At 37.0% G+C, this 16,555-nt stretch overlaps 1 protein-coding gene across 7 annotated transcripts in view; it reads left to right on the top strand.

Moving 5' to 3' along the window:
* ATP11B (ATPase phospholipid transporting 11B (putative)) overlaps nucleotides 1-16,555 on the top strand; it is a 66,040-nt gene that overhangs the window by 29,693 nt on the left and 19,792 nt on the right. For all 7 annotated transcript variants that reach the window (XR_010029198.1, XM_063167232.1, XM_063167230.1 and 4 more), the window contains exons 12-28: nucleotides 1,794-1,991; nucleotides 2,262-2,420; nucleotides 2,730-2,902; nucleotides 3,269-3,337; nucleotides 4,272-4,345; nucleotides 4,431-4,534; nucleotides 4,691-4,872; nucleotides 5,592-5,795; nucleotides 6,065-6,218; nucleotides 8,858-8,960; nucleotides 9,198-9,343; nucleotides 10,136-10,195; nucleotides 10,473-10,600; nucleotides 11,439-11,577; nucleotides 14,799-14,864; nucleotides 15,144-15,247; nucleotides 15,886-16,051. Coding sequence is in view for 6 of the 7 variants with exons in the window: in XM_063167232.1 (XP_063023302.1) it covers nucleotides 1,794-1,991; nucleotides 2,262-2,420; nucleotides 2,730-2,902; nucleotides 3,269-3,337; nucleotides 4,272-4,345; nucleotides 4,431-4,534; nucleotides 4,691-4,872; nucleotides 5,592-5,795; nucleotides 6,065-6,218; nucleotides 8,858-8,960; nucleotides 9,198-9,343; nucleotides 10,136-10,195; nucleotides 10,473-10,600; nucleotides 11,439-11,577; nucleotides 14,799-14,864; nucleotides 15,144-15,247; nucleotides 15,886-16,051 (2,229 nt within the window). In the remaining variant the exon portion in view is untranslated. The remainder of the gene's footprint in view (nucleotides 1-1,793; nucleotides 1,992-2,261; nucleotides 2,421-2,729; nucleotides 2,903-3,268; nucleotides 3,338-4,271; nucleotides 4,346-4,430; nucleotides 4,535-4,690; nucleotides 4,873-5,591; nucleotides 5,796-6,064; nucleotides 6,219-8,857; nucleotides 8,961-9,197; nucleotides 9,344-10,135; nucleotides 10,196-10,472; nucleotides 10,601-11,438; nucleotides 11,578-14,798; nucleotides 14,865-15,143; nucleotides 15,248-15,885; nucleotides 16,052-16,555) is intronic.

The following is a 16,555-nucleotide window of genomic DNA, read 5'->3' as shown; positions in this document are numbered from 1 at the left end:
AGACCAGACTTTTTGAAAGCTTTTGAAAAGGCTGTTAGAACATATTTCTGATGGTCCATGTTCTAATTATTGTTCTTTAGGATGTCTTTTGTCATTCCATAAAGGAAAAGAGGACAAGGATGGCTGTTCTTGTGTATGTTCTATTGCAGTGATTTCACAGTTCGGGAATTTTGTACATTCTGTGATGTTGAGATGATTTGGGCAATTTTGTATGGCTGTAATTTTGCTCAAGCTCCTGCTTGCCTGCTCGGTTCTCTTTAGAGATTGAAGGGATACTTTAAAGTGTCCCTGAAATCTGTGGCTCTGAAAAGTATCTCTTTTTTCAATTAGTCTGTATTTTTCTGTGTTCTCTTTAATTTTTGATTTCTGTATGAGTCTGCCTTTGTCCAAAGCAGTTCAGGAGCTTAATCTGAAATAATTGCTATGCAAGTTAGTCTAGCCTGTGGAGCCTTTCAGTTCTGAATAGGGCAGGGATAAGTATTCCCTCAATCTTTCCATTCCTTTGCCATCAGGAGTGTAGAGAGCCATGTGTGTTTCTGCAGCGTCATTCTCCTTCTGTCATGTCTTTGTTTTTCTGTCTCCCATGTTGACTTCTACAATCTGCTTTTCATTTCTCAGCATGCTGACATCCTTACTCAGAGTTCTTTCCCTGTCCATCTCCTCCTGTGTATGCAGATGGTTTTTTCATTGCCATTGCTTGAAGAAGCTCTCTAACTTAAGTAGTTGTCACTACCTCTCTTAGATGAATTACTGCTCTCACTTTCTGTCTGTCTTTTCTGGTTTAGTTTGGAAGATCTCTTTAGGCACAGAACTTGCTGAGTTTTTGTCAGCTATTTTAATTATTTATTAAATACTTACAGCAATGCTCCCTAAAGAGGAAGAATAGACATTATTTAACTTTGCAAATTGTTGACTACTTTTATGCTTCCTTTATTTAAAATGTTCTCCTGCACCAATATCTGGTGGAGTTAAAAGAGGTGGCCTGGTTTTTGTCATCTCTAGTCTCCCTTACTCAATATTCAAGTGTTGGTAAGAGTCTTTCCAAGGTACAGTGTAGATACTGAGCTTGTTGTGCAGATGAAAAAGAGACTCTAGTGTTGCATTTCAGGGTTTGTTAAAATTATCATACCTAGTAAAAAGAAGTTTCTCTCCTGTCACATTGGTGTTTGCCTGAAATGTGTGTGTGGAACACAATGATTTGAAGAGGCATAAAAGAAATGCACGTGGTCCCTTTCTTTTTGTGTGATCTGGATCACCCAAATCACTTGGGAATACCAGCAGACAGGAACCCTCTTGACACTTTGCTGTCCTGAAACAACAGAGTGCTTCCAGATTCCTCTGACAGTCTGGAAAATCACTTGTTTGGTTTCACAGTTTAGGATTCCTTAGAAAAGCTTCCATGAATGATGCTGTTTGATGGAATGGGGAATACATATGATTTCTCAGACCAAACTCATTCAGAGATGGAAAACAGAATCACCATGACAGTTAATATTAATTGGCAGCCCTCCTGACAGATTCAACAGAGAGACAAAAATTAATGAACTTGTGAATTGAAACCTGCAGTCAGAGCTTAAGGCAGACTTTTTGCATCAGTGTGGAGGTGTGTTACTGGGGCAACCTGCAAATGCCTGTGTTGTCACTGGAGTGTTGTCTCTCTCGTGTTTGTGGGGGACTTGGGCTTCTCTGGCTCTCCCAGTTTGTCATTTTTCATGCATATTGAAGCATAATATGTCATCAGGTTTCACCTGATCACTGTGGTAATCTTCACTTTTTCTTTTTTTCTCTTGTAGATCCTGAGATTTATTTCAGATTTTCTTGCTTTTCTGGTACTTTACAATTTTATCATACCCATTTCACTCTATGTGACTGTTGAGATGCAGAAATTTCTTGGGTCTTTTTTTATTGGCTGGGATCTTGACCTCTATCATGAAGAAACAAACCAGAGAGCACAAGTAAATACTTCAGACCTCAATGAAGAATTGGGGCAGGTAAAAAATATGTTGTCTGTTGGGTTTTTTTCATCTATTTTCTACTTAGTTTTTAATATTAAATTTTGTTACTGTGGGATTTTTATTTCTTGTGATATGATTTCTGATTAATTTTAAAATAAGGTATAAAGATGTGATAGCAGAAGTTAAAATTCTTATATGGTTAAAAAAATGTGTGTAAAAGAAAGTGTGAGTGATGATTGTATCTTTTTTCTTTTAACAAGTACACGCAATTCCAAAGGTTTTTTTTTTTGTTTTATTTCACAAAAGGTAGAGTATGTGTTTACAGACAAAACCGGCACATTAACTGAAAATGAGATGCAGTTTCGGGAGTGCTCTATTAATGGCATAAAGTACCAAGAGGTCAATGGTAAACTAACTCCAGAGGGATTTTCTGAAGATTCTCCAGATGGAAATAGGCATGGTTTGGTAAGGCCCTTTGGTTTTCCCACCATTAGTCATTCTAGTTTGAAAGTGTTTTATTTCAGAGATATATTCTTGTACCATTAGCATTAAAAAAAAACCCAACCCAAACATAAATCAGAATTTCTGAATAGTTTGAAGCTTTCAAGTATCACTGAACAAAAAATATTTATTAAACATGTTGAGATGTGATTATTTAACATGAAATGCTTGGCAGATTTGTAAGTAAAACCACTTCTCCCTTAAATGTGTTCAAAACTGGGTTGATATGTAAATGTTACAAATGTTACAAATCAAGTTTTTTCTTTCTTCTAGGTGAAAGAGGAAGAGCTCTTCTTGAAAGCAGTTTGTCTGTGCCATACAGTGCAGATCAATGCAGATCAGACAGATGGTGCTGATGGTCCCTGGCATGCCAATGGAATAACATCCCCCCTGGAATATTATGCTTCTTCCCCAGATGAGAAGGCTTTGGTGGAAGCTGCGAGCCGGTGAGCAGCACTGCCAGGGCTGTCTGACACAGCAATTGCCTGCAAGGCAACCTTAGAATGGTGAAGAGCAGGGCATGGCACTGTCACCTTACTGGGAAAACATTCAAATGTATAATCTTCAACCCCCTAGGTGTATTATAAAGTGATGTTTTGAAATACTTATGAAAATACTTGAGAAATTACAGTGGTCAGGGTATAATGTGAATAAAATACTGCAGAAATGGGCATTCTTAGTTTTTCCTAGAAGCAGGGTACAGTAATGGGGTGTAAGAGTCTGTCCTTTTCTTCCCTGCCATCTTCCCCTCCCTCCATTAATAGGCATTTTGTCTAAAGACATAATTAAGTGTATATTTTCTTTACTTTTAGGGTTGGAGTAGTATTTACTGGAATTAGTGGAGACAGTATGGAAGTAAAAAGTCTTGGAAAACCAGAGAGGTATTTGTTTTTTTTTCCTTGATTATTTTGAAGGCTAGAACAGTAGTGAAGATTAATGTAATGTTCTCCTCTTAATCCTCTTTGTTCATAAGCAAACCTTGCCTTTCCACAGCGTGCTCTGTTTAATGCTTTTCCCTTGATGTCTTCAAGACAGCTTGCATCTTATTCCTTACCAATTGTAGCTGAGATGCAAGAATTTTGTGTGAGTTACTCTGTGTAGGTGTGTGTTGTAACAGTTTGTATCTTTGCCCGTTCCTCAAAGGTTGGGACTGTAGCAGAGTTGGAAAACTGAATTGCTTATTCAAGTCTTGTTTCAGCTCTCGAAATTCCCAGAATCAGTCTCGTCTGTGCATAATCTAATCAGATATTTTAAACTTTCCTAAAATGAGTACAAATTATTAATATATGTGCAGTATTCCATAACTCCTTTTACTCATTTGATCTGTGTCAGCTAGTTGGCAGTATTTTGAATTTAAATGTCTAAAATTAATTTGCTAAGCTAGTGGTAATATAACAAAAATTAATCCACTTACCAGGGCACACACACTTTTTTAACAGTCTAGATTTTTTACAGATTTGTCAGAAACAAAATGTAGTTTTCAAAGTTATACTTGAAATAATGACACAAGGATGAAGAAATAGATAGGAGCTGCTTGTAATGGCCAAATGTGAAGTTAGTACCCAGAAAGCTATTCCTGTTGGTAGAAGAACCTTTTATTCTTACATAATGGAATTAAGCATATATAAATACATAAAAAGCAATGAACAATGATTTTTGTTCAGCAGTGATAGCATTGCTTTCAGAGTTGTATACAAAAATAACACTTTGAGGAAAGGTCTGTGGTGTAAGAGTCTATTTATAAGTAATTGTCTTTGGAAGTTTATTTCTAAAAATGTTTTCTTCCTGTTCCCTCTTTTAAAATACAAAATGCAGGTATAAATTGCTTCATGTTTTGGAGTTTGATCCAAATCGCAGACGAATGAGTGTCATTGTAGAGAGTCCCTCAGGTACGTGATCAGAAATTGCACAAGCAGCACTTGAGAACTTCTTAAACAACATTATTTTTAATTTCAGTTCTATTTGACTTTCTAGGGGAGAAGCTTTTATTCACAAAGGGAGCAGAATCTTCCATTCTTCCTCGCAGCAAGAGTGGAGAAATAGATAAAACAAGGATACATGTGGATGAATTTGCTTTGGTAAGGGTGTAGGCTTGCCCAACTCCCAGCCTCAGCTGAACAGAAGAAAATTCGTGCAGGATAAATTGTGACTTGAAGTGAAAAAATTGCTGGTGACACCTTCTTGTTAGATCAGAAACTTGTCTACTCTGAATGTAGTCTTTTATTTTCTTGCAGAAAGGCCTAAGAACTTTGTGTGTGGCCTACAGAAGATTCACACCTGAGGAGTACCAAGAAATTGGCAAACGCCTTCATGAGGCCAGGACTGCCTTACAGCAGCGGGAAGAGAAATTAGCAGATGTGTTCAACTTCATAGAAAGGGATCTGGAGTTGCTTGGGGCTACAGGAGTAGAAGACAAGTATGCCGTGGAGTTATTGCTATCTGCACTCAAACCCAGCGAGTTTAGGATTTATACTTGAAATATGAAGTGTGAAAAACACTCACACTGTGACCAAAAGTTCTGTGCTATTCTTCTTTAGTATATTTACCTTTGGACTGAGGCAGATTCAAAACAAAACTTGTACCAACTGATTCTGTCTTAATAATGGTGACGTACAGTGTGTTTCATCAGGAGAGATGTCATGTATGTGAAATGGAATAATTGCAGCAAATATTTAGTGTAATAGCAAATTTGTTAGGAAAGCTTCTACATATAGTTCCTTTGCAAAGCATTCTGCTTGTGCTCTGTATGTCACACGGTGTGTTGTACACTGAAGTGAGCACATGGGGCTTGAGAAGCTTTTCATGCACCACAGTAGCCAGGAATTATTGTGGACTGTTTTAAAGCTTCTGAAATGCAGTGGCAGTGCCTAGTTTAAATCAAGACGTGCTTAGTACAATTTTTTGATCCCTTAGAAGGATTGAAGCTTAGTTTTTGTTTCATCAAAGCCTTTGTTTTGTTGCTGGTAACAGAATATCATTCTCCAGACTATGATTCTCTGAAAATACATGTAACATTGGAAAGGCAGACTTAACTCACCATGACAGTGGGATTACAGTGGTAGCATGGAGTTACAGTATGAGCTATTTTGTTTGTAAAGTGTTCAGTTGGTTATTTAAGATTTTTCTTGTTTCTAGACTGCAGGAGAAAGTCCAAGAAACTATAGAAGCCCTCAGGCTGGCTGGTATCAAAGTGTGGGTGCTCACTGGAGACAAGCACGAAACAGCTGTTAGTGTCAGTTTATCCTGTGGACACTTTCACAGAACCATGAACATCCTTGAGCTTGTGCAGCACAAGTCAGACAGCACCTGTGCAGAACAGCTGAGGCAGCTAGCCAAGAGGTAAAATACCTGAGAAGTCACTATCTCAGTGATGATCTCAGCTTGGGTTGCTTTCATTCTTAAATTTTATGGCAGTCTCTTTGATGCATGTGCCAAACAGAAAAATTGTCTTTAAAAAAATTATATATTAATATCATTACAGACTGGAAAAAGTAGTCTGTCTGACAGATTAACTCCTTTGCTTATTGTCTGGCCAACAACATAGTTTATAGCAAAATTGGGATTTTACTGTTAACACTGTAACATTTAACATTTTTGTCCCCAAATAGAATAAAGGAAGATCATGTTATCCAGCATGGACTGGTTGTGGATGGGACCAGCCTCTCTCTTGCACTCAGGGAACATGAAAAACTGTTCATGGAAGTTTGCAAAAACTGTTCTGCAGTGTTGTGCTGTCGCATGGCACCCCTTCAGAAAGCAAAGGTAAGTGAGAATATGGTCAGGATTGCCTTTGAATTATTTTTGTCATGCTTTGAGAAGGCAGGTGTCTGACACTGCTTTGTTTGTTTGTCTGACCCTTTTTGTGACCTCTGAATCATTGTTAAATTCAGATCTAGAGTAGATTGCTCAGAAGTTTCTACATTTGTGTTTGAAAATTTGCAAGTAGATGGAGAAATCAAAATACTGCCACCAAGCTCATCTTTATTCTGCCTCTTGAGTGTTCAGTAAGGCAGCAGTTCTCCCAGTCTCCTACATGGGTTTGCCTTAGCTGCTCCACCACTTCTCCAAACCAAAAAAACTAAATTGAAAATTCGTGAACCTGTAAGGAGAATACTGTGCTTCTCTAAATACTTTAAAAATACCCCAAGTTTGAGGAAGAAGTAGAAAGGAAGACAAGGCCTAGTCTCCAGGAAAGGTTTGCCTTAATGCTCTCTTTTAATATCATTTTTCGTTCACATATACTGAATTTTACTCAAATATGTGTTGGATAAGATTCAAAATCAGATTTTGTGATTTATTTTTTTTTAACTCCAGAATGCTAAGCTTTGGAGGACTATAATATTTTTTTTTCCTTTTGAAAATTTCTCTTAATGAAAAGACATCTCTTTACCCTAAAGCACTAGGAAACCCTTCTGTGAGGTATTAGGTGTTCAACAGGCAGGCTGTTCTGCTGTAATAGGAGTGACCTGTTTGGAGGTCACTCTTCCTTCCAGAGTTCTCATGCAGTCTTTAGAATCACTTCAGTATAGAACTGTTCACCTGGTATAGTATTAGTTTCAGTGAAATGTTGAAAGATAGTGTTGCTACACTGAATAAACCAATCTGTTGGATGTGTCAGCTCTGTACATTCTTTTGGCTGAAATTTTTGCCATCCTGTCTCTTGAAGGTGCAGTTATTTGTCACTGTCATGTCCTTGTTCTTATTTTGTCATTTAGCTTGATTTATAATGTTTTGTACTGCTTTTCTTAATTCTTCTCCTCACCAGCAGATAATGGAGATTATTTCCTGTCTTGAGTCATGAAGTACAGCAAAATGTAATTTTAATTGCAGTGAATTTTTAATTTCAAATATTGGAGTATATAAATCACCAAGACAAATGCCATACAACTTGAGGGATAGGGAAGGAAGTGCAGGGCAGTTTAGTCTAGTCTTGCACATTATTTTTTGCAGTAGGTTTATTCCAAGATTAAGCTGGAACTCGGCTTAATATTTCCTGCATCTTTAATTATAATGCATGTTAATGTTTGGTTAGTGGTCTCACTACTAATTTTGATATGTTTTATGACTCAAAGCCTTGTTTAAACATCATCATTTCAGTCATTTGGAGCTGCTGCTGACTGCTGCTGTTAAAATTTGCTAAAGGCTTTGTCTTGACCTTTTCACATAGATGTTTTTCTGTCCAAATTACCCAGGCCTTGGGGATCTCAAGAGGACTGATCTGGGTGATGTGCTGCAGCCTTGTTACCTCTCTAAGGCTGCTTCCTGGGATCTAATACTAAATGTGTTTGAAATAATTACCCTTTAGGAATGGGGAACCTTTAAACTTGAGTATTAATACCTGCAATTAGGGAATGTATTCCCACAATCAGGTGGATTTGTCTGAGCTGTGGACTTTGTTTAATCACTGTTGTGTTCTTTGTGTGAAGTGAATTCCCACTGCTGTGAATCAGTGCCCTGACACTGCCAGCCACAACTCTATTACTCCAATACAGTTTTTTGTGTCTACTTAACTTCATGCAGTTGCTCCATTGATATTTCCACTTTGGAGTTTCTGTAACTTGAGGGGGAAAATGTTTTTTCATACATATTTATTTCTTGATTTTGGAAAACCTCTTGATCTGCATTCGTGTCTTACCTGCAGCCCACTTACAACTGAATTAGTGAAGCTTCTACCTTAAGCTAGGGCTCTGTGGGAGGTTAATGAATCACTAATTCTCCTTAACCAAAAGCTTCATCTAACTAACTCCTTTGTATTTAGAATATTATTGACGCTTACATTGAAGATCTGTTATCACTGCTTCTCTTCTGAGTATTTTAGGGCCTTGCATGTCAACAGGTTTTTCCCTCATTCTGTCATATCTTCTGTTTCTTTGTCAGTTGAGGATACCTCTTGATGATAATGAAGTTGCTTTAGAAAGAAACTATTTTCCTTAATAATGGCATATTGATATTTTAGCTAATACATTTGCTTTTTCAAATTCTTCTTTCACCTGGATGAGTTCCATTAATTATAAATATGAAGAATCTGGGTTTATTAAAGGGCATTAAATCTGTATTTGTCTGTAAGTGAATTTTCAGTTCTCAATTTTACTTGACTTGGTTTGTGTGATAAAGCACCAAACTAAGAGTTGTAACAGAACATTGAAATAAGAACAGGAAAATAGGCTCAAGGCAGATATAATATTTAAATCAGGCTTGTGCTCCAAAACAGGCAGCTTTTCTAAAGAAGGAATTAATGTATGCATGTGATATGCTGAAGATATTTTTTACCCAAACATGCATGTTCATAAAACATATTAATTATATCTACAGATAGGCAATTAACTGAGATACTTGGGAATTGATGACATGGTTTGTAGGTAGACTGTCTGATCTGAAAGTGTTTCATTTTCTTTTTCCAGGTGGTTCGACTGTTAAAAACCTCTCCGGAGAAGCCCATAACGTTGGCGATCGGGGATGGTGCTAATGATGTGAGCATGATCCAGGAGGCACATGTTGGCATAGGTAACTTCCTTCTGTCTCCACCACCTGGGGCTTCTTTATTTGAATCTGCATCAGATGAGCAGCTTCCTTTAGTTTTAAGTGTGAGGAATATCTTCCTTTGCAACGCTGCTGAAGTCCTTACGGTGTTGAAGTGAAGGAAAACAGAACTGTAGCTTGAGATGTATGGTGTTGGGTTTTTTAAACTTCAGTTTTTGTTACACTTGACCTGTTTTGTGTTTTGTTTTCCAAACATTACAGGAATCATGGGCAAGGAAGGAAGGCAAGCTGTAAGAAACAGTGACTATGCAATAGCACGATTTAAATTCCTCTCCAAGTTGCTTTTTGTTCATGGGCACTTTTACTATATTAGAATAGCGACCCTTGTACAGTACTTTTTTTATAAGGTGAGTTTTTTTATTTCAGATCTGAGACTTTTGTTAGGATCAGGTTAAATATCTCTGTTTAAACATGTCTTCTGAGCTTTTTTATTTTATCTTTTACAACAAAATGCATTAGTTTAACTGTGAAATTGTTTAGTCTTTCCACCTAGAAAGAGGCTTTAAATACTGCAGTGAGTTTATCTTGGCCGAGAGGCAAATGTGTTTGTTTTCTTAAGGTAGGGATTTTGTTTGGTTGGTTGGGGTGCTTTTGGTTTTTTTCACTTGCTCATCAGTTTTCAAACAAGTCAAAACTCACTATCTTTATTGAATTTTATCTGGGATTTCAGCTTTGGCTCCCAAGTCCCTTTTGAAGTTGATTTCCTTCATTTAATGGCAATAGCATGGTGTTATATTTTGGTTTCTTCTTTGTTTGCTTCTGTGCAACAGATTCACATGAGCACGTCACAGCTTTATTGAATAAAATGTGGAAACTATTCTGCAAAGAAATTCTTAAAAATAAGCTGAAGGGGAAAATGAAGGGATTTCTTCTACTTAATTACTACTTAGACTCCTGTAGTGAGATGTGCTCATCAAGCACATACAGTTAAGCTCATACTTTTCAGATTCATTGTCCCAAAGGATAAACAAAATATTCTCTCAAGAAAAGCAACTTGCTTTACTTTGCTAAGTAAAATGCTGAAAGGCTTTGTGTTCTCCCTGTGTATTTTTAGCAGCTTCTAAGAGTTAGCAATTTCTTTTAGGGCCGTGAGGCATGTACTAAGGATTAACTATTTCCTTAATTTCTGTTTATTTCAGAATGTGTGCTTTATTACACCACAATTTTTATATCAGTTCTTCTGTTTGTTTTCACAACAAGTAAGTATGGAATGCCTATCGCCTTGTCTGTGAAGCACTTGAGATCCATAATCAAGAAAATAGGAGGGTGACACAAGGAGCAGTAGAGATATTACACTTAGCAAATACCCAGCTTCATTTTCTGTAATTGATAGCTGATGTTATTAGATTGTTATGTGAGTGCAGCTGTTTTCCTAACTAGCAAATTAATGTAACCGATCAATCAATGCTGCTATAAGTGTGCTAATAAATCTTTATCAATTCCAAGGCATAAAATGCTTTTTGCTTTCCTTTGCAGACGCTCTATGACAGTGTATACCTGACTTTGTACAATATTTGTTTCACTTCCCTGCCTGTCCTCATCTACAGTCTTTTTGAGCAGCATGTGCACCCGCATGTATTGCAGAGTAAACCTGTGCTCTACAGGTATGTATGTCCTGCATCTGTTCCCACAGGGACACATCCTCTGCAGCAGCAGTGGCATCTGCACAGCTCTGAACTTGCTACAATAATTATCTGTAATTTAGGCATTTTTAGTAACTATCTTGATGAGGAAGAATTGAAGCTACGTAGTTCTCATCCTAAAAGTTAATTAAAGGAATATTTTAAGAGATGTGTCTTTTTATGTCAACCATGTTACGAGTGAAGAGCACTGAGCACTTGGTCAGCTTACATGATTGGCAGCGTTCTCCTCCATTACATGTAGGAGATGAAAATCACTTAGACAAGGAGAATGAAAAACTAGGACACCATGATTAGGGGGAATCACCACAAAAAGTCCTTTACTAAGAGGAGGAGTGATTTCCTGCAGAATTAGATGTCCTCCCAGTGGTAGCATGTTGCACTGCATACTTTTTGGAGTAAAAAATAGATAGTTTTGTAAAAAAGAGATGTCTCCTCTCAGATGTTTCTCTTTTTGTAAAGGTCTTTTGAGCAGAGCAAGGGGTAAGTATCAGGAGATCTGGCTTTTTCTTCCTCTTTCAGTTCCACCTCCAGGGACAAGAATTCTAGTTTATGCTATTCTGAATTTGACCATTAGAGACCCTGGCCGTTGGTGACCTCCCCTTAAAGCAGAGCCAAATCTTGAGAGCTCAGAGGTTTTTTTTTTTCCCATGATTTATGTATTTTTTTCATATGTCAGCATTTGTTTAATGTGTCTTGGTACGGTTGAAAGTTATATTTATTCAAAGCAGTAACAGTCATGCAGTGTGGATAGCTGATGGTTATGGACAGTATGAAATCCAAATCTGTTTTATTTCTGCAGAGACATCAGTAAAAATGCCCATCTGGGGTTTAAACCATTTCTTTACTGGACCATCTTGGGCTTCTTTCATGCATTTGTTTTCTTTTATGGCTCGTATCTTCTAATGGGAGAAGACACTTCTCTGCTGGGAAATGGCCAGGTACAATATCATAAGTGTTATTCTACCACTGTGTTTTTGTTGGTATTTCTTAGTGCTTTTTTGAAAAATCCTCCTGTGTCCAAAAAATTTTGTTTTTATGAATTACAGTTATCAAAGATTCTTTGTCAGTATTTGTGTGTGCTCTCAAAAGTAACATTTCTTAGCATGGAAACTGTAAGGTGTTGTCAGAAAGCATATGTCCCTGAAGAACATATCTTTCATAATAATAGATGTATCGTGGTTGTCTTAAACTTTGTTGTATTTCATAAACTGTTTTGTCAAAATCCTATTTCATAATGTCAGCAAATTAGAATTTATATTTATTCATTCAAAACTCATTTTGAATTGAACTTAATTGCAATGTCAAGCAAGAGAAGCAATGGCTTCTCTTCAGTAACTGTTATAAAGTTAGGCTGAAAGTTGACAAAAGTCTTAAAGCTTCTCCTGAAAATGTTATTTTATTTACTCTGAATTTTTCTAAATTTAGTGCAAGCTACTTTAAATTATGCTGTTTATTCAATAAGTGTTTTTAAGGCCATACATAATGAAATCATCATACACTAATTTGACACTTTTTATTTTAAAGATGTTAAAATTCACAGGAAGTATCATTTACAAAAAACTCTAAAGCTTGAACAAAACCATTAAAAGTCTGTTTCCTTATTTCCCTTGGTTCTGACTTACTTAACTCAATTTAAAACAATTAGATACTGATTTTTCCCTTGTTAAACATGGGTAGTAATGGAAAAATACATTTCCTTCTCATTATGCCATACTTAATACTGGCATGAAGAACTTGCCAATTCTCATAATGCTTGGCAGAGATGCAAGTTAGGGCACAAGGGAGAAAAGCAGCATCCTGCTGAATTCCCAGTGTCACCTGGTGCCAGGGAGTGGGTGTGAGCTCAGGAAGTTTAGTCAGAAATGCAGTGATGTTCAGGCAGGGAACAGAATGGTCCTGAGGGGCTGCAGGCAGAGGGAGGAGCAGTGAAGGGAGAGCAGTGCAGCCACCTGGAGCAGCCATTCCATCATCAGATGATTGATAAGAATATTAAAATAATTGTGCTTTAGACTAAAATGTCTCTTCCCAGCTGAGGCATGAGTGTGTCCTCTCTTGTCATTTGTTACAAGCTGTGGGATTTGAAATTCTTTTGAGCTGGTAAAGGTCCTTCAGGACTCTTGTAATGAGGTAATTTTAGACTATGAATCAGTGTGTGTGGTGCATCCATCTTCAGTTGTCAAAGCACCTTACTTCAGAATTGCTTAGTAAATATCCACGGGGCAGGAAGAGACTTCTCCCATTGTATTTAGTAACAACTGTTTGGTTTGGGGAATTGGCAGCTGCCCTTTAGCTTCTTATGTGATATGACTTCAAATGAATTCTAAGATTTTTCTGGGTTTTACTTACTCTGTGTTTGCTAAAAGATGTTGATTAGAACTGGTAGAACTGTGTTGCAGTGAAATATCTGCATTTCATAGTTTCTTGCAAATTTAATGTGTGCCTGGAAAGGCCAAAATTAAGGGCAAGAGGATTTTGTGTGCTGCTCAAGTGCTTTCTTAAGTCCTCAAGAAGTGATCTCCTGTACAGATGTGTGGTACAGGGTAGTGTTAGTGCAAGGCCTCAGGTTTCCATTCCAAGTTCTCAGTTCAGAGCACAGCAGAATAGAAGAGACTGTAAATACTTTGTTAATGCTGGTGCTTTAGGCTTACCTCAACACATTGTGCAACAACTTGATCTTTTAGTTCTTTTTTCTCCCCCCTTTTTCATGCTGTGCATGTCGTCAGATATTGAAACCTAACAGGCAAATGGTAAGAGTTTAGAAGAGGAGAAGATACAAGATATTGTATCTGTTACTTCATAGGATTAAAGGATGCAGCATCCACAGTGTAAATGTGTTCAAAAATAAAATGGTGGCAAGAACCTGTGTGTGTTTTGCATTCTAACTCTGTGACCATTGAGAGCAGTGTTAGCAAAGACACTTTCTTTCACAGGTCACTCAGGAGAAGTTTAATTTTACTTTTAAGGTGAATATTGCAGCAGTTAACAACAAGCACATTACTTGTTAACCATTACTGTTGGTGGGACAAGTAAATTCAAGGCTTCAAAAAGGCATGTTATCACAAAGATCTTTAAAATGATCAGTAAATCCAGACTCATGGCTGCCTCTGTTTTGTACCTTATGTATAGATGAGAGAAGCAGTTGTGAGATCTCTCCTCAGGCTGTTGGGATTTTTTGTCAGAGCTCTGCAACAAGAACTACAACTGTGTGAATCCCAGTTCCGTGCCCCTGTGCTGTACTGACACATCAGCTCTAGGATGACCCTGGTTGCCTGTCTGCATGTGGTACCTCTCTCCTTGCTTGCTTAGTCTGCTGCCAGTAATCACAGAGTTGAGGATTTGGTCATTGTTCAGTTTGTCAGTGGCAAAACCAGCTGTGAAACAGCAAAAACTTCCCCATGATCCCCCAGCCAGTTCCAGGCTGGACCTGGTATAGAATGGCAGCCCTGAGTAGCATGTGTGTAGATAGATACAATCTCAGCATCCCTGCTTGGTTGTCAGAGCTGAGATTTTATTGTTGTAGACCTTGTTCAGAGTTTTGATAGTTTAATTTATGAGCACAAGAGAATAGAAAAGTGACAGATTTCAGTGTTTCAGAATTAGAGCTTAATTTTGTGTGTTATTAGCCTTGAAACAAAGTGTCTTTTCCTTAGAATTTTCTTAGTAAAATACAATGGCACCATTATTTTTGAATTGTATAATCGTGCTTGGGGTTAAAAGTGAACCTTCATTTGATGCTGCATGTTTAAAATTATCTGGAAGTGTTTAAACTGAAAAGTGTTTTGCACTTAAAGTGAATACCTTCCACCCAATATTTCCTTTCTATTGGACACTAATAATGAATTGATCAAATTGGTGTCTTCATTTCCCTATCATTTCATATTCCTTTTTTGGCCTTTTTTTTTCCGTATTTCATGTAGCCTTTGTGATGATTTGTTTTGAACTAAGAAGAAAGAGGGTTGTTATTTATGCTCTTATCATAACCTGTATTTTTTCTGGTAGTTTGTGTTGTATCCTCCTTGCTTTTTTCATGATGATTACTTGTCACAAGCTTATGTCTTATTTCTTTAGTGTAGCTGACTTGAGAAAAATTTAACTCACTGTCAATGCCCTTAACTGATGTTTTTTTTCTTCCATGATTTTTGCCTTGCCGTTTTCTTAGATGTTTGGGAACTGGACATTTGGTACTTTGGTCTTCACCGTTATGGTTATAACTGTTACGATGAAGGTATGATATCACACTGCTCTTTGGGCTTGGATATCTAGGCAAATGTGTAATAAAGCAGTAATTTAAAATAGATTCCAAAGTTACTGATTCTTGAGGTTTCCAGATGAGTGATTTTTATGTTTAGTTTAAACAGTGGTTGAAATTTTTCTTCAATTTTTGTGTGTTACAACAATATTTAGTGTTTGGGCTGGAAGTTCATAAGTGTGTTCTGACTGGTATTTATAATTTTTTGTGAAGTGGGTGGAAAACAGAAGCTCACTGAAGTTATCTCTGTTTTAGATGGCACTAGAAACTCACTTCTGGACATGGATAAACCATTTTGTTACTTGGGGATCCATTGTATTTTATTTCATATTCTCCTTGTTTTATGGGGGAATTATCTGGTAAGTGATTTGCCCCCATCCTTTTTATCACGTGTAATATCAATGAAGCTAAAAAACACTGAAATATTATGTTCTACCATCTTGCTCTGAATTTTGTGACAGGTTTGTGGTAAAAAGATCTAGACTGGCCACTTAAATCTAGACTGGCCACTTGTTTTTTGTGATTGTTTGAAAAATGTAAGAAGTGTTGCTGTGCTGTCCTGTGCTCAAGGACACACAGTATGTGTCTCTGACAGCCTGTAACTATAAAGGCATTTTTAAGTAAATAGGTTCCCAAGGTGCTATGTAATAGGTGAATAATTGCAACAGAAATAAAGATGCTGTAGTTTGAATCAGTAAAGTGAAGTATTTTTGCTTGTAATTTGGAGTCTGGAGAGATAGAGTGGTGATTGATTCTCTGCAGCACAATTTAAAATTAAATCAGAACCTTTTCCTCCAAAGTTCAGTACCCCCATTCCCTGGAGCTCATTTGCAGGTCAGGTCCAACAAGTTCCTGGACTTCACGTGGGCATGGTGCAGTTGTGACTCTGCATCCTGAGTCTCTCTGCTTGATGTAAAATAAGATACACTTGAGACAGCCTGTGCTGTATTTTGTTCCTAGAAGTTTTTAGTAATTGCCACTTCTTTTAACTTTTCAGGCCATTTTTACATACCCAGGACATGTACTTTGTATTTGTTCAACTGTTGTCAAGTGGTTCTGCTTGGTTTGCCATAATCCTCATAGTAGTTGCTTGTTTGTTTATTGATGTTGTGAAGAAAGTGCTGTACAGACATCTGCAACCAACAAGTACTGAAAAAGCTCAGGTAATGTTATGCTTTTGTATCCAACTTGACCAATAGTTACCCTCTTACACTGCTGTCATGTTTAGTGCAGAGAAGTGTTCTCATTTCAAAATATACTTGTTAATTTCAAATTACAAAAGTGAGGACACCATTTTACAAGGCAGTAATGTTTATGTTTAGTAATTGGTAATAAAAAGAATAGAATTATATGAAGGGATCAGTCTTTTGCATCTCAGCTTGCAGCTGTATGAAAGGATCATACTGCACATTTTTATAGTGCTTTATAGATGGTAACTTACTTTTTGCTTAGGTATTAGAAGTATTAGAAGCTACTGCTCTAATTAGCACTGAATGGTTCTTAAAATGTGATGGAAACAATAATTGTAAAAATTACTTTAGGAAAACCTGTTTTAATTAGTGTTTCTTAAATCTCAATCATTTCATATACTATACATTTGATTGTTGATTTTGTAATTAAAACTAATTACCCATGTGACAGTTTCACAGATTCATAGACAAGGTCTA

The sequence above is a fragment of the Melospiza melodia genome, chromosome 12, assembly GCF_035770615.1.
Source record: "Melospiza melodia melodia isolate bMelMel2 chromosome 12, bMelMel2.pri, whole genome shotgun sequence".
NCBI lineage: Eukaryota > Metazoa > Chordata > Aves > Passeriformes > Passerellidae > Melospiza > Melospiza melodia.
Note: the sequence above shows the minus strand (reverse complement) of the source record. Positions and strands in the feature narration are given on the sequence as shown.